Below are 27,276 nucleotides of genomic sequence, written 5' to 3' on the forward strand. Positions count from 1 at the left end.
CAAATAGCTTGAATTTACACTAAAAAAAAAATCCACTTCTACTAATAAATTCAAAACAGATGGGGCATCTGGGTGGCTCAGTTGGTTAAGTGTCTGACTCTTGATTTTGGCTCAGGTCATCATCTCAGAGTTATGAGATCAAGTCCCATATGGAGCTCTGCGGTTAGCAGGGAGTCTGCTCAAGATTCTCTCTCTTCCTATTCCTCTTCCTCAGCCCCTCCCCACACAGGCCTATACCCTCTCTCTAAAATAAATAAATCTTTAAAAATAAAATAAATTAAAGAAAATAGAAATCTAGTTTTACAGGATGATATTTAGCGATAACTTATACATTTTTTTCATATAATGAAAGATTTAACTAGTATTTTTTTTTTACCTACCTCTGTCAAACCTATATGAGGTTTTCTAATAAGATTCAGTAAACAGCTACTCAAAGTTCTGGTCAGCAGCAGATTTGTAGATTTTCTAAGCATATCATCTATTTCTGTTGAGCTAAAAATAAAAGTTGATTATTATTTTGCTTTCCACAAAGGTATAGTTAGCTTCCGGAATGATTTAACACAATTAACTACAATAATTTGCTCCACCTCATTCTTTTATATCTTTAAATAAATTATCCAAATTTATTAAATCTCCAAATTCAATTCTGTCACAAAAATAACATTTTCAACAAAGCAGAATGTTCATTTATGGCATAATTTAGATGTATTCCATTAACCATTACAATAAAACCATGGGGTACTTAGTATAAAGGGAAATAAAATTATTCTTAAATTATGACTCCACTATAGGATACTTCTAAAGACACTTCAAATACAACTACAACTAAAATTATTTTTAAATGTAAATTGATGTGAGCTCTTTCTAGATATAATTAATTACTAGATTTAACTTTAATATAACAAAAATATTGTGTCCACTGAGATTTTTTTTTAAAGATTCAAAAAAGTAAACATAATTACCTTACACTAGTTTTAATTTGGTGCAAAGAAAAAAAGAAAACTCTATGATATTTCTTAACATCCTCAAGATTGCTAGGCTAGCACTAACAAGCTTTTTATTTTCTCCTAAGCACTAGACCTTTGATTTAAGTAAACAATGACTTCTTCATATATATATTAATATATATAGCTTCATTATCAAAAGGATTATACTGTTCTTACACTAAGTTTTCTCAGTCTCAGCACTGTTAACATTTCATGCAAGATCATTTTTTGCTGTGGGGCTGTGCTGTGCTTTGAGGATGCATTGAAGGATGTTTAGCACCATTCCTGGCCTCTACCCACTAGATGCAAGTAGCTCCCTTCCCCCTAAGTTGTGGCTGGGAGCCCAAAGACATTGCCAAATGTACCTGGGGTCTCGGGGTGGAATTACTCCAGCTGAGAACCACTGCTATACAGACTAAAATTTTAGCATCCTTTCTCTTTTATTAAAATGTTACTCTTAATAATCCATGAAGCACAAGTATTTATATTTATTTTTTAATTGCAAATAGAGCAAGATTTGACAAAACACAGGTACTTCTCACTACTATTCCAATGTTCTCCATTTTAACGCAGGCATTTTTTTCAATATCTGCTAACCCTAACTCTAACATACCTAAAAGAATATTTTTCTGATTTTTTACAACTAAAATCAAGACTTCCCAGTAGGGTTCCAGGGTTACTTGACAACAAACTCTGGGACAGAGAACTCTTGCTAATCTATCAACAGTGTCCTAGAACAATCAATATACTCACTCTGTCAAAAAAGAGGTGGTTACCTACTCCTCTGGTTTCTTTTCTGACACACTCAAATTATGCTTAAAGACACCCTGAATAGCATACTTCTCAGATGAAAACTTATCCAGTATATATAATGCCTTCTGTTAATTTCCCTGAACTTCCTTGATGCTGAGTCAATGCATAACCTTTTTCTTGCTTAGGTGAAAGCAAAGAAAGAAAACTATCAGCACCTATGTCCTATTTGTGCTAACAAGATTTACCAGACAATGACCAGTATTTCCACCATCAGGTTTTTATCTCAACTGAGCAATATTTTCCTTAACTCCTTGTCCTTTGAGCCTATATAACCCATACTCTTCCTACATTTAAAAAAAATTTCATAATTAAATCAATTATAACAAACCTCTTAAAATATTATATAGCTTAATCTCTCATGCAAACTGAAAATTTCTTACAGATCATATTAGGTCCAGATGTTTCCTCTGTGACCAAGTAGTTGAGACTTTGAAGTCTCTTCATGAAGTCATTTCGTTCTCCAGCCCTACTTTTATTTATATATAAAAAGAAACCCAAACATTTGTAATAAAAAGCTCTGAGTCATCTTCTGGTTCTAAAAATCAAACTCCAAATATGTTTAAACATAATAAAAGAGCTTTAAACCCAGAAAGTGATTTTTTCCATAACTTTTTAATGACAAATAAAAGAACAAAGGAACTCTAATAGCTCAATTTCAGATCACAGATACAAATTTTTAAAATAAAAATGTATGTCAGAAACCTGATGATCTCAAACAAATTTAGATTTACATATTTTTAAATAAACTATGCTGGTGCTGTCTCTGTAATCTGAACTGTCAATTGTCTTATTAACAAAATGAAAATAGCCAATGTATTTAGTAAAGCATAATTTTAAAAAAATGTAAACATAAAAGCCTTGTTGAATGAATAACTTATGTTCATAGAGAGTTCATTACAATGATTAGATACTGAATTAACAAAAGTGACAGATACTCTTGTCAAAGACAGAGGGAAAAAAAGCTTCACAATCTTTTCTGCCCCAGCATTAGTTCACAACACGGACTTCCTGAAAGGCTAGGAGTTCACCTACAAAGTCAGAACTGAGGTGCCAATTCTAGTTCTAGTAAGACAATAGGGAGGCTTTAGGGAAAATTAGACATAATATTATGACTAATGACTTTTATCTATGGTGTTAAAAATGCAGTAAAAAGGGGCGCCTGGGTGGCTCAGTGGGTTAGGCCGCTGCCTTTGGCTCAGGTCATGATCTCAGGGTCCTGGGATCGAGTCCCGCATCGGGCTCTCTGCTCAGCAGGGAGCCTGCTTCTTTCTCTCTCTCTCTCTCTGCCTGCCTCTCAGTGTACTTGTGATTTCTCTCTGTCAAATAAATAAATAAAATCTTTAAAAAAAAAAAAAAATGCAGTAAAAATATCAGATAACAAATACCCAATGTCTCTCCTCTGTAAATAAAACAAAAGTTAATTGCAAACTGCTAGGACTCTATACTTTCTACAGTTTAACAATATCTTAATTAGATGTCAGTCCTATTTTTCAATAATCAACATTTAAATTAAGCAGTAAAAAGTACATATTAGGATATGCAAGTTGTATACACTACCTATTTAAAAAATGTTAAAATAGTCTACATTTAAAGTAAAAGATGAGAGGAATCAATATTATAGAGCAAAGACCGCAGCTTCAAGAATAACTCTGAAATACACCACTTGAGCCAAGTTGTAGGATGTTGAAAAGATACTTGTTTCTCCTTTTCACATGCATATGTTTAGAACAGATGAATGCATGCATCATTGTTTTCAAAGATTTAGACTAACTACAACCAGAATCTATTTGAGAGTATATGAACAAATTCAAGTCCACCCAAAGGTAGGTCAAATTGTTAAGTTCCCTTAACTTCACCTTCTAATTATTCCTAAGTACCAGGTAATAGCAGGCTCTTAAATACTTCTTGCTTATATTCCTTCCTCTTCATCACCACTGATCCTATTTTCAGTCTTTATCTCCCTTCTTGAACCACTGCCTTCAATAGTTCAACATGACTATTTTTTTTTAATCCCACTCCAATCTATCATCCACACTGAGGTCTCCAGAGTAAACAATCTAGAACATAACTCTAATAATGTCATTCTTTACTTAAAAATTCTTCAACGATTCCCTCATGCTTACAAAATAATATATAAACACTCCAAGTTCCAGTCTCATGTCTAATAATGTAATATCCCATCCTCTCTGAAGTAACTATGTGCTTACCATATGCCACGCACTATGCCGAGTGCCTTATACACCTGCACTACCTCACTTAATTCTTACAACCACTGTATGAATTAATTCACTCATTTTACAAATGAGGAAACTGCAATTTAAACAGATTAAGTGACTTGCTCAACATCCTACTAGAACTAGTGAGTGCCACCATGAAGACTCAAACTAAGGTCTAAGTCTGAAGTTGATATTCTTTTTTTTTTTTTAAAGATTTTATTTTATTTATTTGACAGAGATCACTAGCAGGCAGAGAGTCAGAGAGAGAGAGAGGAGGAAGAAGGCTCCCTGCCAAGCAGAGAGCCTGACCCGGGGCTCAACCCCAGGACCCTGAGATCACAACCTGAGCCGAAGGTAGAGGCCTTAACCCACTGAGCCACCTAGGTGCCCTGAAGTTTATATTCTTAACCACTGTATTATAGTGCCTCTGTCCAAATAAAAAACTTAGAGTGGTAAAAGAAAAACAAGACAGGCATAAATTACTGGTGGCTCTCAGACCATTTGAGTTCCACTGTTGAAAACTACCATTGCAGTAATTTGTTAATCATTTTCAGTTAATACTCTCGTTTATCCATTGGTTTTCAAGTGCTAGATCATATCATGCTGTGCAGTACAAAGAATTTTATGATTGAAGTTAAAAGCTAATGTCTTTGAAATGTATCTTTAGAGACTTTGGTATAAGAGATGGTAGAATACAGTGAAGCTTAAAGAGCTTAATGCAGTGGTTCTTCAAGTGCAAAGTGCATCAGAATTACCCAGAGGTCTTGATAAAACCCAGGGCCCCACCCTCAGATTTAATAGGTCTGAGGTGGCATTTCTAATAATTTCCCATGTGATCCTAATGCTGCTGGTCTGAGGACTACACTTTGAGAATCACTGGCTTGTGAGAAATACATAGCACAACTGATACCATTCATTTATCTTCCTTTTTTTCCTTTTTTCTCCAATTCATACATTATCAGGAGCAAAAATTAAGAAATCTTTTAAAGATCTCTATTTGCAAGGAAAAAGCAGTGTAAGACCTAAAATCAGGTAACTCTTTTATGCTAGCAGAAGACACATTTCTTCCTCCATTTATTTATATGCTCTTAATTTTTTAAAAAGATTTTATTTATTTATTTGACAGAGAGAGAAATCACAAGTAGGCAGAGAGGCAGGTAGAGAGAGGGGGAAGCAGGCTCCCCACTGAACAGAGAGTCCGATGCGGGGCTCGATCCCAGGACCCCAAGATCATGACTTGAGCTGAAGGCAGAAGCTTAACCCACTGAGCCACTCAGGCACCCCTTATATGCTCTTTATATCCAAAATAGTGGTAGCTTACAATAAGAGACACAGATACAATAAAATAAAAACAACTGTCATTGTTCTGTTTCAGCTTGAAAAATAAATGACTGTTATACATGTACTACTGCCTTCATGCCTTTCTTATGACTTAAAATTCAGAAGAGTTTCATGCTGAAAGGTATTTCCTGCTATTCAAGATACAAATTCAGAAGAATAGAATTCAGAGAAGGAGATTGTGAAAGCCAGCTTCACCACTCTCTCTTCCAGAGTGTATTCACAATTAGAAATACGTCATGTGACTATAATGCAAGGTCCATCTAGGTAGCCTGAACAAAGGTGGCATAAAGATAAACATCCTAACATTAACTGGTCATTCCTTAAATGCCAGACACTTTCACTGATATGGGAGTCAGAAGACTTCTTCCTTCATCCCAGCTCTCTAACTAACTAGCTGGGTCATTCTGGATGACATAGCCTCTCTGAGCCTCAGTTTATTTGTCAGCAAAACAGGAATAACATCACATTTCCCAACTCCATAAACATTGGGTATTACTTCGTCACACCAGATAAATGGTATTCTCTCATCTAAAATCAAGTTCACTACAGCTACCAACAACTGCTGTACTGCTCTCCATTACTGAGTACGATACCAATTTGCTACAACATTCTTTAATTCTGTTTTTTTAATCCTCACTTTAAACCTAATTAAGGAAAAAACTATTAAGAATATCAGTTTTTTGACAAGTGAATAACACAAAGTAGGGATATTATCTAGTTACTGGTAACCTGAGCAACAGAAAAACTGAAATAAATGAATAAGATCTAAACAACTAAAGAAAAAGGTGGAAAAAAAGAAAGAATATTGGAAAAAAATTTAACAACAAATCCAAGGTGTGACTCTTATTTGGACCCCAACTACAGCAGCTCAAGTGTCCATTAAAGAAGAAGTGATACACACACACACACATATATAAAAAACAGAATATTACTCAGCCATAAAAAAGAATGAAATCTTGCCATCTGCAACAACATGGATAGAGCTAGAGTATAATGCTAGGTGAAATAAATCAGTTAGAGAAAGACAAATACCACATGATTTCACTCATATGTGCGATTTAAGAAACAAAACAAATGAGCAAAAGAAGAAAAGAAAGAGAACAAACTGATGGTTATCAGAGGAAGAGATGGGTGAAACAGGTGAAGTGGATTAAAGAACAGACTTATAAAGAGCACTGAGTACTGTACAGAACTACTAAATCACTACATTGTATACCTAAAACTGATATAACACTGCATATTAACTATATGAATTAAAATTAAATTAATAAAAGCTCTAGAAAGAGTAACAGTAGCAAACTGTTATTAGCAAGCAAGCATACCAATGGTAAAAAGACATCTTGGGGGCAATCAAGAAAATAGTGATATGGACGAGAGAATTGATGCTATGGAATAGTATTAATTTTGTTAAGTGTGATGTTTAAATAATGAAATGCCTTTATTCTTTTAGAAACACATACTGTTTCCAGGGGTAAAATGTCATTATTTCTGGAATTTTTTTTTTTTAAGATTTTATTTATTTGCTAGACGAAAGAGAGAGAGAGAGAGATCACAAGTAGGCAGAGAGGCAGGCAGAGAGAAAGGGGGAAGCAGGCTCTCTTCTGAGCAGAGAGCCTGATGCGGGGCTTGATCCCAGGACCTTGAGATCATGACCTGAGCCGAAGGCAGAGGCTTAACCCACTGAGCCACCCAGGTACCCCTGGAATTTGTTTTTTAAAATACTCAGCAAAGGGGTGCATGGATGGTTTAGTCAATTACCTCTTACTCTTGGTTTTGGCTCAGGTCATGATCTCAGGGTCATGAGATGGGCCCCATGTGGGACTCCACACTGAACACAAAGTCTGCTTGAGATTCTCTCCCTCTCTCTCTGCCCCTGGGGTATGTGCCCCCTCTCTCTCCCTTTCTCTCTCAAATAAATAAAATCTTTAAAAAAAATAAGATAAAACACTTAAGCAAAAAAATTTAAGAAAATATGGCAAAATGTTTATTATTGTTACAGACACTGAGAACACAGGAGTTTCCTATCTCTATTTTTATGTAAGTTTCAAGATTTACATTACAGAAAGTAAAAAATACATACCACCAAATTTACAGCAACATAACCTCAATGTTACTGAAATGTGCAAGCCCTTCCAATGAGATAATAATCCATTAAAGAATCAAGGCCAGAAAATCAAGTGTTACTGTTTCATAAAAATAGCTATGATAAAGATATATTTCTTATTAGTAAACTTACCTCCGGTGAAGTGACTCTGAAAATTTAAGGCTAGCATAAATAAATTCTTTAACTTGAATGTAAATATGAGGCACTGACTGAGACATGGGAAATTTCTTTGGGAAAGATTGCTGTAAAAAGAAAAACAAGTTAATAATGTTTTTTAAATTTTAGAGAAAGATATTCTACTCACCTAAAAATATAACAATTAAATTGCTTTTACATTTGAATAGGAAATAACAGCATCTCAAAGCCTACTATTATATTTCTCTGTTATGCTTAAGATTTTAAAGAAAAGTTTGTTTTTAGATTTTATTTATTTATTTGAGGGAGAGAGAACGAGTGGGAGAGAAGGGCCAAGGGTGAGGGGAGAGGGAAGGAGAGAGAGAGAAAGAAAAGCAGACTCGCTGCTGAGCAGAGAGCCTGATGTGGGGCTTGATCCCAGGACCTGGAGATCATGACCTGAGCCAAATGCAAATGCTTAACTGACTGAGCGACCCAGGTGTCCCAAACCAAAATATTTCTGAAGAAAATAAAGTGGCAACTGACCTGTCTCTTAAACCATGTAATAAAACTTCTAAGAAGCAGAAAAAGCATATATCAATACCATTGTATGTTTTGATAATAAGTATCCTGCAAAAGATGTCTAGCTCTCTGTTGATTTGCATTCATAATACAAGAGTCAGGTTGGCCATGAAAGTTATGGGCCATCTTCCTGGCTCAGTATCATCAATTAATTCTAATGATTCCCCTCACTCCCTTTCAGTGAAGGCTTGACACCAATTCAACAAGATATCCATTTCATTCCGTAATTCCTATAGTACCGTACAGCAGTGCAGCCAATGATTTACAGGGTACATTTTAGATAAACTGCTTTATCAGCAGATACCTATTGGCAAATTCTCAGTCTCTAAAAGGTAAATTCTCTCCAAGATTTTTACCAAAAGCCAAAAAGCCTTTACCAAAACCTATTTATACTTAATGAATTCCAATCTATACTTCTATCTTAATATTCGTTGCAACCTACTTAAACCAGTAAAAGTACCCTTACTTACCAAGGTGTCTAATGATCTTGCAGATGTTAAATCCAATGGACTCTTCCAGCTCTCCTGTTACCTGATTTATCTAAAGGAGCTGACAAAGTTCATTCCTTCCTGGTTCTTAAATGATCTCTGCTTCCTTGGCATCCATCCCCCAAACTGATTTTTCTTTTATTTCTCTATCTTCTCTATATCTCTTCCTCTAGTTATCTCTTAAAATTATTGCTACGTAATTACACGCTATCCCATGTCTTCTTTTCTTGCCATATATATTGTCCTTGGATGATCTCATCTATTCTCACGACTTCAGTCACCTTGCAAGTACTATTATCTCCTAAATCTATAATTCTGGGCTAACTCTCCTGGAGTCCAAATCCATATATCTAAATACCACTTAGACACTTCCACGTGGCTGTGACATTTGGGACATACTCAGTAGATCTAATAGTGAAATTATCGTTTCCTTCTAAATCTGCTCTTCCTGTGTTCCCTATCTTAGTGAATGCTACCATCCTTCAGGTCTGAAACTTGGCTATCATATTTTACCCTCTATCTTCATCATCCCTCATTTGCAATAATCACCAACTCCTGTCGTTCTCCCCTCCTAAACGTCTCTCTCTCTCTTTTTTTTTTTTTAAAGATTTTATTTATTTATTTATTTGACAGAAATCACAAGCCGGCAGAGAGGCAGGCAGAGAGAGAGGAGGAAGCAGGCTCCCTGCTGAGCAGAGATCCTGATGCAGGGCTCGATCCCAGGACTCTGGGATCATGACCTGAGCTGAAGGCAGAGGCTTTAATCCACTGAGCCACCCAGGCACCCCCTAAACATCTCTTAAATCAAATTCCATGACAGTAACTCCCACTCAGGTCACCAGTCTCTCTTAACAAGATAACTGCAACAATCCCCTAGCTGGTTTCCCAGACATTAGTCTTAACTCTCCTCCAATCCATTCTCCACTCACTATCCAGAAAGAGAGAGAGAGAGATTGATCGATCAATCTATTTATCCATCTTCCTTCCTTTCTTTCCTTCCATTTCTTTCTTTTTTTGGATAGAAAGTGTGAGCAGGGCAGAGAAGGGCCAAGAAAGAGAGAGAAATCTTAAGCAGGCTCCATGCTCAGCCAGAGCCCATCCCAGGGCTCGATCTTACGACCTGAGATGAAATCAAGAGTCAGACGCTTAACTGATTGAGCCACCCAGGTGCCCCCAGAGAGATCTTTCTAAAGCACAAATCTGATTATGGTTTTATTGCTTAAAACCTTGTTGTGACTTCTCAGCAACCCTTAGGATAAAGGCTGAATTCTCTAACACTGTTTACCAGGACTATTACAGTCTGGCCCTTTCTATTTCATCTTCATTACTTGATCTTCATCTCTTGTATTTTATCTACCTTGCAATTTATGCTACAGAATTACAGCCTTTCTGCATGCTGCCTCCTCTATCTTAAGGAATGCCAAATTTTGTGAGTTGTAATGTCCTATTTATCCCTTACTTGACTATAAGCTCCTTGACAGCAGAAACCAAGAAACCACCAAATAGCACAGTGTCTACTATATAGCAGGTGACTGATAAATAATTGAATGAACAAAGGTATTCTTAGGTACCTCCATCAGAAACTTTGAACTGGCTGGTAATGAAAACATTCATACACAGCAGTGTCTCTCCAGAACTGATAGGTTCAACCTTTCCAAATTTAGAGATTCAATCAGGAGTACTAGAAAAACCAACCAAAAGCTGCTATTCTTTAAAATCACCTGATAATGATGCAAGTGCTAACTCACCTCCAATTTATGCTCTACGGAATAATGAACCCAATACTATTTGAAAGAAATTTTAGCTTTAAGAATTTTAATTTTAATGACATTAAAGACAATAAGAATATGTTCTTGTTTTAGGCAAAGTGTTCTAATCAAAGTACAGTTATCTGCAAAAAGACAGATCTTTGCATATATGTTCAGTCTTACTACTTGTTCATATATTTACACTGAAAATATAACTAGAGTTATTTGAGACAGCTTTATATCATTTCTACTAGTTTTAATTGAAAGGTATACTCAAATTAGGAAAAAAATGGAATATATCCAATGATACTAAATAACTTAATGAGATTTTTCTCTAAGCTTGCATATTTAAATTTTCCACGTAGCTTTTACTTCAACATTAGTTCTTCTTTTTAATAATATATGAACCAATGAAGACAACTCCTAACCAGCTTAATCCTAAGAGGTACTACATATTTTGGAAGCATCCTACAAGCAAAGTCAAACTTCTTTTTAACTATAAACCTATTTTAGATAATTTTGTGTAATTAGAAAGGACATTAGAGTTTATTTAGTTCAAACTTCTCATTTGACAGATGTGGCACAAATGCCCAAATAGGGTAAGTCATCTGCCTATAATAAGCCACAGGCAGAGATGGCATGTGAACTGGGGCCAAATCCTATCTTTATACAGATGCTATAGTCTGAACAAACCTATTACCAGTAATTAAAACAAATAAAACAAAGCTATGACCTGTGGAACGTTCTGGTCTTCTGTGTCAGAAGACAACTATTATGTAGATGTAATGGCAGTCTTAGCTATAATCTACAAGCTATGAATTACATGGTCCTGTATTTAGTGACTATTAAACAAAATATGCCTAGTTTATGTATATAAAAAAATAAAAATTTACAAATAGAGTTCACACAACTCACTCAAAATTCATTTTTGTTCTTCATTGTGAAGAAATAAAAATGTAGAGAAGAACTAAATTATAAACAGTTGGGCAATAAAAAAGAGTAAAGAGGAAAAAAAAGAATAAAAAAGTGACAATAACAGAAAACACGATACCCTTTTTCCAGGAGATCTGATTCTACCCGCAGATAATAGATAGGTACAACTGCATGCTTGTGTGCAGGTATGAACACATATGTATGAATACACACAAGTATGAATACACAGGTGCAATCGTGTGTATTCCCACAATACTCTACATGCTGGCCTATTTTCTTTCCCTATCCTACCTTTTGTTCAGACATCTCTACTCCAAAAATACATATTCCTACTTCAAGAAAAATCTACAGGTGGCAATTGCATTCATACACCTCTTATTTAACCAAGATAAACTTTTTGCCGAAGTATATTATTTCTAGAAAAGAAAACACAAAATAAGATTTTCCACAGTGATGAACATTTCAAACAAATTCTCCTCTCTTTCCCTAGAATGTAATCTATTCCTATAATCAACTCAACATTTACATTGTCTAATTTAGAATCTACGTAATGTTACTAATACCTGTCCTGGGAATTCACCTGACATTTGGGACAACTGCTCCTACTATCCCCAGGAAAGCCCCTTCTTAACTTCGTAAAAACAGCAGCACTCGTAGTAGTAGTAACATAATTTTTTAAAAGTTAACAAAACATAATTGATTTTCTCAAATAACACAACAACAACAAAAGCTTCAAAAGAAGCCACTCTCACTTACAATGTCAGGTCAATATTAGGTAGCAATAACTATTATGAATTTATGTTTAAGAAAATTCTGGAATTAAAAACTAACTTGTACCTTTTCAAGGTCTGGATCTTGAAAAGGAAATTTACTGATGACTACTTTATATTCTTCTTCATTAACAATAGGGATGGGGCTATAATTATCTTCTTCAAAAATGTCCCTGTTAAGAAAAAAGAAGTGAAAATTTAACTTTAAAAAAGTGTATCACTAGAGTGATATAAGACAATACTTACCAAAAAAAAAAAAAGACCATTACTTCAAAAGCATTTTATTAGACAATTCTAAAATTCAATATAAAATAAACTGTCCCTCAAAATTCACTTGATCTTAGCCAAAGGCTGAGAAGCTACTGTCCCTCAAAATTCATGTGCAATCTCTTCCTCCCACTTGCTTTATATCCTCTCAGCATTTTAGTCTTAGTTTTTCACTCTAGAACAATTTTTTTTAAAAAGATTTATTTATTTAAGTAATCTCCACACTCAGTGTAGGAATCAAACTCATGACGCCGAGATCAAGAGTCACATGCTTCACCAACTGCACCAGCCAGACGCCCCCTAGAACAATTCTTAAAACATGCAGTCAGAACAAACATTATCTATAATTAAAAACAAAGCCATGAGATGAAAAGTATTCCAGTTGTATTTCTTGTTAGGGACAACTCTCAAATTATAAGTATCTTCTCTCTTCCCAACTAGATCATAAATTCCCTGAAGAGGAAAACAGTGCTTCTATTTATTTATTTTATTTAGTCTTTTCAAAATGTGTTTACAAAAGGACCTTCTATATCTAGTAAGGCAGAGACAGTTACTACTCACCCAGTACCCTTCTGTTCTCCTACACAGCCCTCTTGCAAAGGCACAGAGCTGTATCACCAATTTTGGCCACTGGGTTGTGAATGGAAGTGATAGGTGTTGCTTCAAGTCTAACTTATGAGCTAACTGTGTGACTCTCTTTCCAATGGTAATAGGGCAGACCACATGTTGAGAATGTAGAAACACAAATGCAAACAGCCTGGATCTTGGACTACTAGACCTACTAGGGACTTCTGTGTTAGAAATAAAATGTCTATGTTCATCTGCTTAGATATGGGGCATTTTTGTTACTGTAGCTTAACCCAGACTATCCAAATATACTTGCTGTCCAATCATCAACTTTCTTTCAATCAGGAACTCAGCATGACCAATATTTATTGAGCATCTATTGTGTGCCAGCCTCTGGGGTAATGTGATGAAAATTCCCTACTTCATGAAGATAAATGCAAAATCTTTGTTCTCAACCTAAGAGGAGATACAGGTAAGGAAAAAAAAATAATGTTTATAATAGTGTTATACATACAATAGAAGAGGTACAAGGTTGAGAAATAGCACAAAGGAGAAATGATTAAGTTTATCAGAGTAGCTGGACCTATCTCATGGAAAGTTTTATAAAGAAAACATGAGCTCTGTAGAGTCTTTCAAGATGAAAAAGAAATACTTCTAAAGAGATTAAGGGAGATCATATGATAGTTGTCTAAAAAAAAATAAAAAATAAAATAAATAAAATAAATAAAGAGATTAAGGAAGAACAGCACTTCTGAAGGATGGAACATAACAAGTAAAAGCATAAGGGGTAAAAAAAAAAAAAAAAGTATGAGCATGGGAGGGAATAAACCACAAGTAGTGCAGTACTACTGGAGTGTCAAGTAGACAAAAGACATGGTGTAAATGAGGCCAGGCAGATGGATAAACTGAGGCACCCAGATTTTAGCCTGGAGTAATAGGTCCACTACACGGAGGACAAACTGGAAAAGGGACATTAACGAACACAGAGGCCAGTGCAAAAGACTGAAGAATAATCTAGATAAAAGGTGTTAAGGATGTGAATTAAAGCTGTCCTAGTGGGGCAGAAAGAACGTTTAAGCAGTAGAATATATAGACAGGATTTAAAAACTAAATGAGGATTATGAAGGAAGGTATAATCTGGATATATCTGTGGTTTCTAAACAGGGCAAAGGGACAGATGATGTTAAGTGCCACCTCATTAGAGACATTGCAGAGGTAAAGAAGATCTCAAGAGGATACAGTTTGAGCAGTGGATGAATGATATTTCACTGATAAATGGGCCTAGGGTCTTGATGAGAGGCTGGAAATAAAGGCACAGGTTTGTAAATCATGATGCTGTGCAAGGTAGATACAATAAGACTGTATGGAATAAAACTCTGTTCACCTAAAATATTGTGAGAGGCTTCAGCTAATTCTATTTCCTTCTAAATAGTGTTTTAAAAGAAGGGGTTAAAGGAAAAATTATACTATAGACAACAAACAGATGGTTACCAGAGGGGAGGTGAGTGGAGGGATGGGTGAAATAGGTAAAAGGAATTAAGAGCACACTTATCTTAATGAACACTGTGTAACACAGAACTGTTGAACCACTATACTGTATACCCGAAACTAATATAACACTGTATGTTAACTGTATTGGCATTAAAATTTTTTTTAAAAAGGCAAGTTACAGGTTAAGAAACTACTAAAAGGCCTGCTTTTCCCTCTCCCACTCCCCCTGCCTGTGTTCCCTCTCTTGCTGTCTCTCTCTGTCAAATAAATAAATAAAATCTTAAAAAAAAAAAAAGAAAAGAAACTACTAGAAGGCCATAAATTACTTACTTCATACAAATGGCAAGGAATCATTTATATGCAAGGAGAGATAATCTATTAAATGGTACATTCACATTCTTAAAATGTTAATGTAGTCTTAAAAGGGATTGTTTACTGAACTGAATTCTATGAACATTTACTGAGTTCTTACTCTGTATAATAAAGCATTATACTTGGGGCTAGGCAATCAAGAATATAAATATAAACAATACTGGTATTCACAATATAGTTGGAGAAAACCTACACATGGATACATAAACTATAATAACAGTCAGACTATAAATTCTATCATAGAAATAGCCAAGTTTTAATTATTCAGTAATGATGACAACTTTTACATTTTTTGCCATTGTGAGGTTGTCACTTTACTAGTTGTAAAATATTTGAAGATTTAGGTCAGAAGTAAGAAAAGCTTAAATTCTGCTACTTCTCTTATTTGTTTCAAGATTTTATTCTTGAAACATATTCTTCTCTTATTTGTTTCAAGATTTTATTTTTAAGTAATCTCTATAACACGCACATGAGGCTCAAACTTACATCCCTGAGATCAAGAGTTGCATGCTTATACTGATTAAGCCAGCCAAGTGCCCCTCTGCTACTTCTTAAAAATCTAAAAAGCATGGTCTAGAAGGGTACTGAAAGTACCCATAATTTGGGAATTACTCATTAGAAGTGCCAAGCTATCATTCATTATCCTCCCCAACTACAATGGAGGATAACATTAATCTTACCTCCATCTGAATGAACCCATTACCTTCCCAGAGAGAAAACAATACCTCATGGTTTCCCCAATCTTGGGGAACAAACTCATTACTAGAAGTCTTTTTTTTTTTTTTTTTTAAGATTTATTTTATGTATTCAAGAGAAAGAGACAGAGGGAGAGAGCACATGAGTTCTAGCACAGGGGTAGGGGAGGGGGGCAGAGTGAGAGGATCTCAAGCAGACTCTGCACTGAGCATGAAGCCCGATGTGGGGCTGGATCTCATGACTCTGAGATCATGACCTGAGCCAAAATCTAGAGCAAGACATTTAACTGACTGAGTCACCAAGGTGCTACCTCATACTAGAAGTCTTACAATAAATAAGAGAAAACACATTATATCATAGCATACACATTATAGATTACCACTCCTATCAATAAGCACTACCTGTATTTCTAAAACGGTAAAGATCAAAAATTGCTGAGATTTAATACATGTTTCATCAAGACTGTCAACTCTCCACTTGAGACAACATCCTGACAACATAACCCATAAGGAATGTTAACACAAAAAGTGCAAATCAGAATTTAACAAAAGTGTATCTCCTTATGACCCACTTAGGTATTTTAAAAAGATTTCTATCACAGTACTCAGAAGGTCAACCCTCCACAGTTTTGAAAACTGATGAGGCAAATGCCAAGCTGATGTTAAATCCTTTCACATATTTTCTGTTTTAATCTCATCAAGTATTATTGCCTCATCACTTCTATCAATTTGGGCAACCTAGATGTAAGAGCTCACGATTTACATTTTAAAAGAAAGAAAAAAGAAAGGAAGAAAGGGAAGGAAGGAAGAGGGAGGAGAAAAAAGATTTTAGAATTAGGGAACAAAGTTTCTCTTCTCATGGCAATACAAAATTATACAGATCTTAAAATACTTTGTCCATTCCCTGCAGGCAAGTGATTAAAGCAAAAGTAATTTTCCTAATTAGAAGCTTTAAAGATTTTTAATCTAATATTATTTATAAAAAATATTATTTAAATTTCTCCAAACAAAATTTAAAAGGTATAGATCTCTGTTTCTAATATTAAATACCTTTGAATACTTACAGCCTTACATCCAATCATTTACTAGAGGAAAAAAAAAAACTACAGAGATTAGAACTAAAAGTAGTATAATAAAAAATTTATTATAAAGGGTTCAGCCACTCTGGGAGAAACAGTATGCTGGTTCCTCTTCCTCAATTTATTAAACATATGCACCATATAATCCAGCAATTCTACTTCTGAGTATATACCCTAAAGAACTGAAAACAGGAACTCAAACATGTATCTGTACATCAGTGTTCCCAGCAGCATTACTCATGACAGCAAAAAAGGTGCAAATGACACAACTGTCCACAGATGGATAAATGGATAAATAAAATGTAGTCATATCCATATAACAGAATACTATCCAGCTTTGAAAAAGAATGAGATATTGATACATGCTACAACATGGGTGGACCTTGGAAACATTATGCTGAATGAAATAATCACTGTAGGAGTCCACTTATATGAAGTACCTAGAGTAGCCAAATTCATAGAGACCAAGTAGAATGGTGACTGCCAGGGGCTAGAAGAAGGGATGAGGGAGTTAATGGTTAATTGGTACAGTTTCAGTTTGGGAAGATGAAAAAGTTCTGAAGGATAGTAGGAGTTGTTGCAACAATATAAATGAACTTAATGTCACGAAACTGTACATTTTAAAAAGGTTAAAATGACAAAATTTGTTATGTATCTTTTACCACAATGAAAATTTGTAACATTTTTTAAAAAAGATTTTATTTATTTGACAGAGAGAGAGACAGCCAGAGAGAGAGCACAATCAACAGAGTGGGAAAGGGAGAAGCAGGCTTCCCACTGAGCAAGGAGCCCGGTGCTCCATTCTAGGACCCTGGGATCACAACACAATGCAAAGGCAGAAACTGAATGACTGAGTCACCGGGAGCCCCAGTAAGCATTTTTTATTGCTAAATGTAAAATCAATCATTTTAGCATTTAACAAACTTTTTCCCTTTTAAAGTTTCATGGCTTTTGACTAACCTGAAAACTCCAGCCCATTTCTTAAGAAGTGTTTCATTGTATTGATCTCTTATTTCAAATAAAAGGTCAAAAAGTCGGTTCACTGGAAAACCATAACCCTAAAACACAACAAAGTGATAAACAAGTCAAATAAATACGTATACTCAGTAAAGAAGTGTTGGGAATACTGAAGAATTGTTTGAAAGTGATCACTATATCATATTGTATGTCATTCTACCAGCACAAAAAGAAGGCCTCTTTTTTACTTTCTACTAGGTTGCATTAGGGTAAAAAAGAATCTAGAAAGAGTTTTAAGAAGCTGGAATAATTTTTGTATTTCTTCTTTCTTTTCAGTTTTTGGACTAGTAACCCTTTCTAGACCAGTGAGTGGTATCCTTACCATGCTTTGAGTAGTAATGCTTTGAGTCATTAAGGATAGCAAAACTCCCCCTCACCTAAATAAGGCCTATCCCTTATTTAGAGATAGGCCTAAAAAAATTAAGGTAGTCTCTGATAAAACTTACCAAAAGTTTTTTTTTTTTTTGTCTAGAAATCAATATTACAGATATATGTCACAAAATCTATGAAAACAAAAAAAATCCACATTATCCCAGTGTTACAGTATAAGGCAGAGAAATTAATAAAGATATAAGATGATAAAATAATTTACTGAAGGAGTATGTGGAATCTTTTTAGGTTTAAGAATAAAGTAGGCAACCATTACTCTAGGATGAAAAGAATCTTGTGATGAAGCAAGTAGTTTCAATTAGCATTTCCCAAAGTATATTATATGAAGCTCTAAGTCTATGAGATGTCATATGGGGGGGGGGGAAGACCCAAGGATCAAATATATCAGGAAAATGCTGCATAAGCACCTTCCTTTTGGAATCATATGGTATAAATTTGCTCTGAGAAAGACTTTTAGTGGAGAAATCTGTGTTACTTTACTTATTTCCCAAATGTTTTAGAACGCAGAACTCTTTTTATTTTTTTTTTAAGATTTTATTTATTTATTTGACAGACAGAGATCACAAGTAGACAGAGAGGCAGGCAGAGAGAGAGGAGGAAACAGGCTCCCTGCTGAGCAGAGAGCCCGATGTGGGGCTCAATCCCAGGACCCTGGGATCATGACCTGAGCCGAAAGCAGAGGCTTTAACCCATTGAGCCACCCAGGCGCCCCCAGAACTCTTTTTAAAGTAACATCTATCATCGCACTTTGTAAAACATTAACCTGTATTTCACAAAATGTTCTTCCAAGCATAAAAGTCCCAAAAGTTTAAACATGAAAACAAAATGCAACAATTCTTGACCATCCATGATCAAGAAAAAGGGACAAGCTTAAAATTAATTCAATTTTAACCTTATTTTTAAAAAGAAAAAAAGCAAGACTCAAAGAAGTAAAGTGATTTTCTCAGTCCTAGTACACCTGAAATTAGGAAGGAAATGAGTGGATACAGCTTTCAAACTGTATGTTTTCATATTTGTTATTACACTTAAAACTCAAAACAATCCCGAAAACTAGGAACAAAACCATTTTCATGAGGATCTAAAGCTTAGGAAACCTATAAATATACAATTAGTCAACAGAAGAGGTACAAACTCAGGGTCTTGTGTGACTCCTAGAGCCCATGCTAAGGCAGAACTTGCATTTTCTCATTTCTAGTTCAAAGTTCTTTCCACTATACCATGCACTTTTTTTTTTAACTACAAAAATAGTTTATCTAGACAAAAACTTTATTCTAACTGAATGACCAATATTTTATTTATTTTTTTTAAGATTTTTTTTAAATTTATTTGATAGAGACACAGCAAGAGAGGGAACACAAGCAGGGGGAGTGGGAGAGGGAGAAGCAGGCTTCCCACTGAGCCAGGAACCCAGTGTGGGGCTCGATCCCAGGATCATGACCTGAGCTGAAGGCAGACACTTAACGACTGAGCTACCCAGGTGCCCCAAATGACCAATGTTTTATTTATTTATTTTGTTTAATTTAAATAGTTTATTTACTTATTTGACAGACAGAGATCCTAGGCAGGCAGAGAGGCAGGCAGAGAGAGAAAGGGAAGCAGGCTCCCTGCCAAGCAAAGAGCCCGATGAGGGCTTTATCCTAGGACCCCAGGATCACGACCTGAGCCAAAGGCAGAAGCTTTAACCCACTGAGCCACCCAGGCGCCCTCAAATGACAATATTTCTTTAAAAAATGGTAATAATTCCTGAGCTCTGTCCAAACTTCATAATCAGGAAGTTGGGGAGAATGAAAAGTCTTGGGTAATAGAGAATACCAATACATAAGCAAACATTTGTTTACTACTAATTTATTACCATTAATCCATAATAAAAATAAATAAGTATGTTCTGTATTTTGTATATCTTTAAGTGGTCAAAATAGACATTAAATGAATGTTAGATTACCACCCACCTGCAAAGTATCTGCAAATATTACAATGAGATTCTTCAGCTCCAGCACAACATCAGGATCAGTACAATAAGACTGGGGGAGAGAGGTGGAGGGATAGAAATACAAAGAAACAAATATAAACCAGAGTCATTTGGCTAAAAACAAATAAAACCTGAAAATATTTCCTTTAGTATGCCAGACTTCCAATAAATTTAAAATCTTAGATCCATGGCTGGTTTCATCTATTCAGTAAAAATACTTAGAGAAAGACCATAACATAATGTACCTGAAGTACCTATATTATATGAAAAGAAATTTTCCTAAAATTTGCATGCACTAACCTCTGGTCAAAGCAATGATGCTTATATTTCTAAACGTTTCCAGATTTTAAGGAACTAGTTATATTTAAACTGAAAAATGGTTTATATATAAACCACATATTTTTACTTTTCTATTATTTTTCTATTATTCTTTTTATTCTCTTATAAAAGAGATATAACATACTACTTTTTCCAAGATAAGAATGACAACTTAAGTATTTTCTTAATAATTCACCAAAAGTAATGAAACTCATTCTGTCCCCTTCACAGCATTTGGTAAGATTTTGTGTGATATGTTGCATTTAATACCTTATGACTTTGTATTTGATGTCATATAATAGGAAGCATACTATAATTTTACACATTCAGAGCTGGTCTGAATATAAACCATAATAATAATATTTTGTTCCTTACTAATATGTTAGAAAAAGTTACAGTTCACTGGACAAATACTGTATAAATAATCTATAATGCTATAAATAGAAATTGAAATACTACATAAGCTGATAATCATTTAAAATATTTTCAAGCTGTATTCTCAATAAAAAATTATAAAAAATAATTACAAAATTTTAAGTATGTAGAGATTCTCCTGAACTACTAAAACTGTCTTAAGAAAGTCTATAATAAGCAATTATTAATTTCAACAGTCTCTATAAATAAATAACACTAACATACTACTTCCAAGAAAGATATTATTATGCAAATATTTAGTCATTTCACTTTCTTTCATAAAAAAAGCTCTCAATACATAAAGGTTCATTATTTCAAATGAGTTCAAATATTGACAACTGCATATTTTTAAGAAATGTATAATTGTATTACTGTAAACAAATTAGAAACATCGAAGAACAAGTTCAACTGTTAATGGTGGACTTTATTTTGAAAACAAAGAATTTGGGATGATAATTAAAAACCCTTTCTTCACGGTGCTTTTCAGTGATCTAATGAAGAGGTCAGTTGAGACTAATGAGACCAGCTTAATTCTTCATTTTCTATAATGCTGGACTAAAAGTGCTTTGGGAAGCCCCAGTCAGTTGCAAAATCATAGCCCAGTATTACCAAACAAAAGCCTAACACTACTACTTCTAAATTTGAGTTGTTACCAAAAATGCAGAATGTTGGAGGTATGGTTTTCTTCTGACATTATACATTTCAGAAGTTCTTAAAGTAAATGAATTAAAAATTTAGTAACATAATTTGTCTGACTTACTGAGTGAGCTCTAAGGACAGCAATTATCTTTGAGAGGGCCATGTTCCAAAGTTCATCAGTGTATGCCCTGGTTACTAATCCTTGGGTCACATGTAAAATGTGATCTTCCACCACAAAGAACCTAAAAACAGTAATTACCAACATAACATGTGTTAAAAAAAAATTAAAGCCCAAATAGAAAACAAGCAGTTCTGACATTTATCATAATATAAAAATAATAGTTATTTCCATATTAGATACATACCCTACAATTTGAGTGAAATATCTTCTATAGCCATCAACTGTTTCATGCTTCAAATGAAAAATAAAAATTAATTTAAACCAATAAATACTGATAACATAAAAGTAAGTTCCAAGTCACTATAACATTTATTAACAAATATTTAGAGAGTCTACTATATATTGCACACATTTTTTAAAGGACCAGAGATACTCTAGTAAAATCCAAAAAGTTCTTACCGTCGTGGAACTTACATTCAGAAGGAGACAGATAATAAACAGGTAAGAAGTAAACATGATTTCAGAACCCTCTTCTCAGCAAGCTAGTTCAAGCCATCATACTTTCTCACTTGTGCTGTTACATCATTCTCCTACCCAGTCTCCCCAGCTTTCGGGCTTGCTTCCTACAGACTATTCTCCAGACAGCTGTCAGAATGATACTTTTCAAAGAGTAATCAGATCATCGTATCTTCTGCTAAAAACCTTCGAGTGACTTTATATCTGATTCAAAATAAAAGCCAAACTCCTTAAAAATGATCCATAATTGCCTCTTAATAATTTCAACAAAAAGCATATAGGAAAATATTTGATTATTTGAATTTCATTCTTAGAAGTTTGTTACATGAAATATTTCATTATTTTAATTAAGTTCAAATGCTACATTTTGTATATTTCATAAGTATGATCAAAATTTTCAAACATCTGGGGTGCCTGGTGGCTCAATGGGTTAAGGCCTCTGCCTTCAGCTCAGGTCAAGAACCCAGGGTCCTTGGATGGAGCCCCACATCCGGCTCTCTGCTCGGCAGGGAGCCTGCTTCCTCCTCTCTCTGCCTGCCTCTCTGCCTACTTGTGATCTCTGTCTGTCAAATAAATAAATAAAATCTTAAAAAAAAATTTTTTTTCAAACATCTGGGGTTTTTTCAGGCTGTAGGAAAACAAGTGTTTTTACCTTTTAGCTTTAAAATACTGTGATTGGGGGCACCTAGGTGGATCAGTGGGTTAAAGCCTCTGCCTTTGGCTCAGGTCATGATCCCAGATCCTGGGCTTGAGCCCCCGCCCCAGTAGGGCTCTCTGCTCAGCGGGGAGCCTGCTTTCCCCCTCCCCCCACCCCCGCCTGCCTCTCTGCCTACTTGTGATCTCTCTCTGTCAAATAAATAAATAAAAATCTTTTAAAAATAAAATACTATGATCAGAGAGAAAGGAGTTTACATGACATCAGACCTGTGACATATCCTGACACTTGTTTTATAATATGCATATAGTCACATTTTAGAATGTCCCATGTGTGCTTGAAAAGATGTTTCTACAGTTGATGAAACAGGCTTCTACATGTTCCATTAGACAAGTCTATTATTAAGCATGTTGTTTATACTTATTGATATTCTACCTATTTGGTTTATTACATACTGAGACATGCTTAAAAATCCATTATGGATTTTCTACTTATCTTTTCAGTTGTGCCAATCTGGCATTATACATTTTTGAGTCAATGTTATCAAGTGTTTATTGGTTTCAATTATCATTTTTTATCAACTCTAAGACATGAATTTTTTTATCATTCTAAATCTTTTAATATTATGTGAAAGTATATACTCTGCTTCTACTCTTTTACTGGTTACTCCAGAAATTATATTATGCATACTTAAGTAATCAAACTCTAAAATCAATCAATATTTTTACTCTTTTGGACAATTCAGAAAATTGTAGCATAGTTTCATTTCATTAACTCCCACCTCATGTTTATGCTTTTGTTGTGTATTTTAATTCTATCTTGTTTTAAAGTCCATAATATTTTATTAACATTATTTTCTACAGTTGACATAGATCTGTCTACATATTTATACTTTATTTGCTATTCATTCCTTCTAGCATCTCATATCTTCCATTTGGCATCACTTTCCTTTTTCCTGAAGTAGGTTCTATAGAACTTCCTTAGTAAGGGTGCCTCAGTGGCCAACTCTCCTCTTCTTTGTCTGAAAATGTCTATCTTTGCCTTTGTTTCACTGGATATAGAATCCTAGGTTAAAAGTTATTCCCCTTTGGCATTTAAAATATTCCACTGTTCTCATTTCTTGTGGGTAAAAACCTAGGAGCAAGACTGCTGGATTGTGTGTTAAGTGTATGCTTAACATAATAACAAACTGCCAAACAATTTTCCAAATTGGCAGCATAATTTTTATACCACGAGAAGTGTATGAGAGTTCCAGTTGCTCCACATGTCACCAGCACTTGCTATTATCAATTTTTAATTTTAGTCGTTCTAGTAGGTATGTAGTAGTATGATTGTGGCTTTAATTTGCATTTCTCTGATGAAAAATGATATTGAACATCTTTTCATGTGCTTATTTTTCATCTGTGTATCTAGTAAAATGTCTACTTGGATCTTTTATCCATTAGTTTGTCTTTAATTATTTAGTTAAATTCTTTGCATATTCTAAAAACAAGCCCTTTTTTAGACATGAGTTTTGCAAATATTTTCTCCCCATTTGTATCTTGTTTTTTCACTTTCTTGACAATGCCTTCTGAAGAGTAGTTTTTCATTTCAATGTTCAATTTGAATTTCTTTCTCTTACAATTCATGCTTTATAGATCTCACCTAAGAAAATACTGCCTAACCCAAGATCAAAAAACCTTTGTTTTTCCTAAAAGTTTCATAATTTTAGCTCTTGCATTTAAGTCCATGATCCATTTCTTGAATTTCTGAGGTAAAAGTCAATTCTCTTTTTTTGCATATAGATAATTTAATTATCTTATAGTCAAAAGACATACTTTGAATTATTTCAAGTCTTTTATATTTGTTGAGATTTATTTTATAGCTCAGAATATGATCTATCTTGGTAAACCTTCTATGTGCATTTGAAAGGCCTGTGTATTCTACTGTTTGGGGTGGAATATTCAATAAATGTCAATTAGCTCAAGTTAGCAGATACTATTTTTCAGGTCTTCTATTTTCTATCTTTGTGTTCTGCAATTTCACTGTAAGGTCTCCCAGAGTGTTTTTCTTTTTATTTAACCTATCGGGGATTCCTTGGGCTTGACTGTCTAAGTTTCTACTTCCTATTCATATTGGAAAACTCTCTGCCATTATGCCCTCAAATACTCCTCTGTCCCACTTACGCTATACTCTCTTTCTAGACTTTCTCTCTATATCCCCTCTATTTCTCTTCTGTGTTTTTATCCTCTTGTCTCTCTGTGAGGCTTTCTAAATAATTTCTTCAGATCAACTAAGAGAACTCACCAATTGCTAAATCTATTCATAAAATTTTTAATTTTGATGAATGTAACTTTAATTTTAGGGATTCTACTTCATTTTTCTTCCTTTTGGTCATTCCTTACAGTTTCCTGTTCCTTATTCATACCAGCAAGCTTGTCTTTTATTTCTTTAAATATAATAAATAGAGTTATATTAAATGGCTAATAATTCAAATACTGAAAGTCTCTTGGGATTTATTTCTGTTGCCATATTTTTAATGATTCGCACTTGTTTGATAATTACTTTTTACTGTGACTTGTTAATCTCCCTTGAAACTATGACATGAAAGTTCAGATCTCTGCATTTTCTTCTATTAGGCAATATCAGTATGGAATAACTTCAAATTGAATTTTCAACTTGAGTTTTTTTTAACTATCCAAATAGAATGAATTTGTGTTGCAAACAAACACTTGTGAGAAATGGCTTGTTATGTATTCTCAGAGATCTTTTTCCCCTTGTTCCTTCAGCACCAACATTTAAAATAGGCAATTTCCCTATAACGTTTAACAGAAAGAACAGTTTTTGCTAGATTTTTTTTTATAATATTGTATCCATTTATTATACTTATTTTAAGTAATCTTTATATCTAACCAGGGACTCAAACTCATGGCTCCAAGATCAAGAGTTGCATGCTCTCCTGGGTGAGCCAACCAGGTGCCCTGAGGTGTTTTTGATCTCTAGGTAATCCTAATAATGAGGCTCTAATTCTTTGGAGTCTCTACTTTCTAAGGGAGACAACCTCTTATCAGCTACCTTGGGTGGCTCTAGGCTTTAGGCCTCTATATTCCTCAAAATTCATGCTTTACAGTTCAGCAGATGCCCCTAAGATAAAAGTGCCTCTGGATTTCTTTTTCTTTTCTTTTCTTTTTTTTTTTATTAAAGATTTTATTTCTTTATTTCACAGAGAGAGAGAGCACAAGCAGAGTGAGTGGCAGGCAGGAGAGGGAGAAGAAGGCTCCCTGCTCTGGGGGGCTCTATTCCAGGACCCTGGGATCATGAACCAAGACAAAGTCTTGCTTAACTGACTGAGCCACCGAGGTGTCCCAAACCTATCTGGATTTCTACCTTCATTTAGGTTTTCCTCTTTTGTTTTATAGTTGGATATACTGAAGTATAAGTTACATACAATAAAACTCACTTTTTCATGCACTGTTTCTACAAGTTTTCACCAACACATCTTGTCAGATAATTATCACCATAACCAACATGTAGAGCAATTCCATATTCACTTAATTTTTGTCCTGGCTATATGTTTCTACCAAATCCTTGGTGCACTTAAAAATAATTTTAAAACTTTAAAAAGGTTTTATCCAGCATCTTTGTTTTTTCACTGGAACGATTAATCAAAGTAATAGTCTACCACATTGTCAGAAATGAATTATCACTCCCTGATACTTTATATATCTACTTGTTTATCTATTTATTCACTGCCTATTTGTTTACTATCTAACTTGACTAACAGAATGTAAGCTCCTGAGAGAAGGAACTTAACCTGTTTTGTTCACTGCTGCACCCTTAGCACTTAACCAATTACTGGAAATGGTAGGTATTCAGTAAGTATTTGTTGTTGAATGAATAGTGAGAGATACATGCTCTGAAGAAATTAAAGCAGGGTAAGAGGCAAAAAGTGACAACACAACCAATTCAAAATTTTCACATACTTACCATATTTGACTGTGGTTGCAATACAAGTCTTGCTTGTTTCTTTCTTTGTTTTCGGTAATAATTTTCAAATGTTTCTTCATCACCCTAAAGTAACATCAGCAGATTAATGAAACACACACACTAATGAACAGATACCTTCTTTTTTTAAAATTAAATAATTTAGGGGCGCCTGGGTGGCTGAGTGGGTTAAAGCCTCTGCCTTCGGCTCAGGTCATGATCCCAGGGTCCTGGGATCGAGCCCCACATCGGGCTCTCTGCTCAGTGGAGAGCCTGCTTCCTCCTCTCTCTCTGCCGGCCTCTCTGCCTACTTGTGATCTGTCTGTCAAATAAATAAATATTTAAAAAAATTTATTTATTTATTTGAGAGAGAGAGAGAGAGAGCATGAGTTGGGGGAGGGACAGAGGGAGAAGGGAGAGTGAGATCTCCTGCAAACTCCCCGCTGAGTGGGAAGCATGATGCATGACCCTGAGTAATGACCTGAGACAAAATCAAGAGTCAGACACTTAAGCCACCCAGGCATCCAAACAAATAACTTCTTTACCTCTAGGAGTCATTTTAAATTTTCTAACAAATGGAATACAAACACTGAAATGATTCTTGCATATTTCAATGGAAACTGCATCATTTATATCATATCCTTCCATGTTATCAGATTCTAGTCCTTTTCATTGTCTTTGACCTATTTTGTATCTATGTTTAGGTAA

At 34.7% G+C, this 27,276-nt stretch overlaps 1 protein-coding gene across 8 annotated transcripts in view; it reads right to left on the reverse strand.

Moving 5' to 3' along the window:
* Nucleotides 1–27,276, reverse strand: part of EXOC6 (exocyst complex component 6) — a 364,257-nt gene that overhangs the window by 103,155 nt on the left and 233,826 nt on the right. For all 8 annotated transcript variants that reach the window (XM_059169437.1, XM_059169440.1, XM_059169439.1 and 5 more), the window contains 8 exons: nt 26,572–26,655; nt 21,679–21,725; nt 21,435–21,555; nt 19,923–19,994; nt 17,527–17,624; nt 12,163–12,268; nt 7,593–7,702; nt 381–492 (listed from right to left, as the gene is read on the reverse strand). In XM_059169437.1, coding sequence (XP_059025420.1) covers nt 381–492; nt 7,593–7,702; nt 12,163–12,268; nt 17,527–17,624; nt 19,923–19,994; nt 21,435–21,555; nt 21,679–21,725; nt 26,572–26,655 — 750 coding nt within the window. The remainder of the gene's footprint in view (nt 1–380; nt 493–7,592; nt 7,703–12,162; nt 12,269–17,526; nt 17,625–19,922; nt 19,995–21,434; nt 21,556–21,678; nt 21,726–26,571; nt 26,656–27,276) is intronic.

Source organism: Mustela lutreola, chromosome 4 (genome assembly GCF_030435805.1).
Source record: "Mustela lutreola isolate mMusLut2 chromosome 4, mMusLut2.pri, whole genome shotgun sequence".
Taxonomy (NCBI): Eukaryota; Metazoa; Chordata; class Mammalia; order Carnivora; family Mustelidae; genus Mustela; species Mustela lutreola.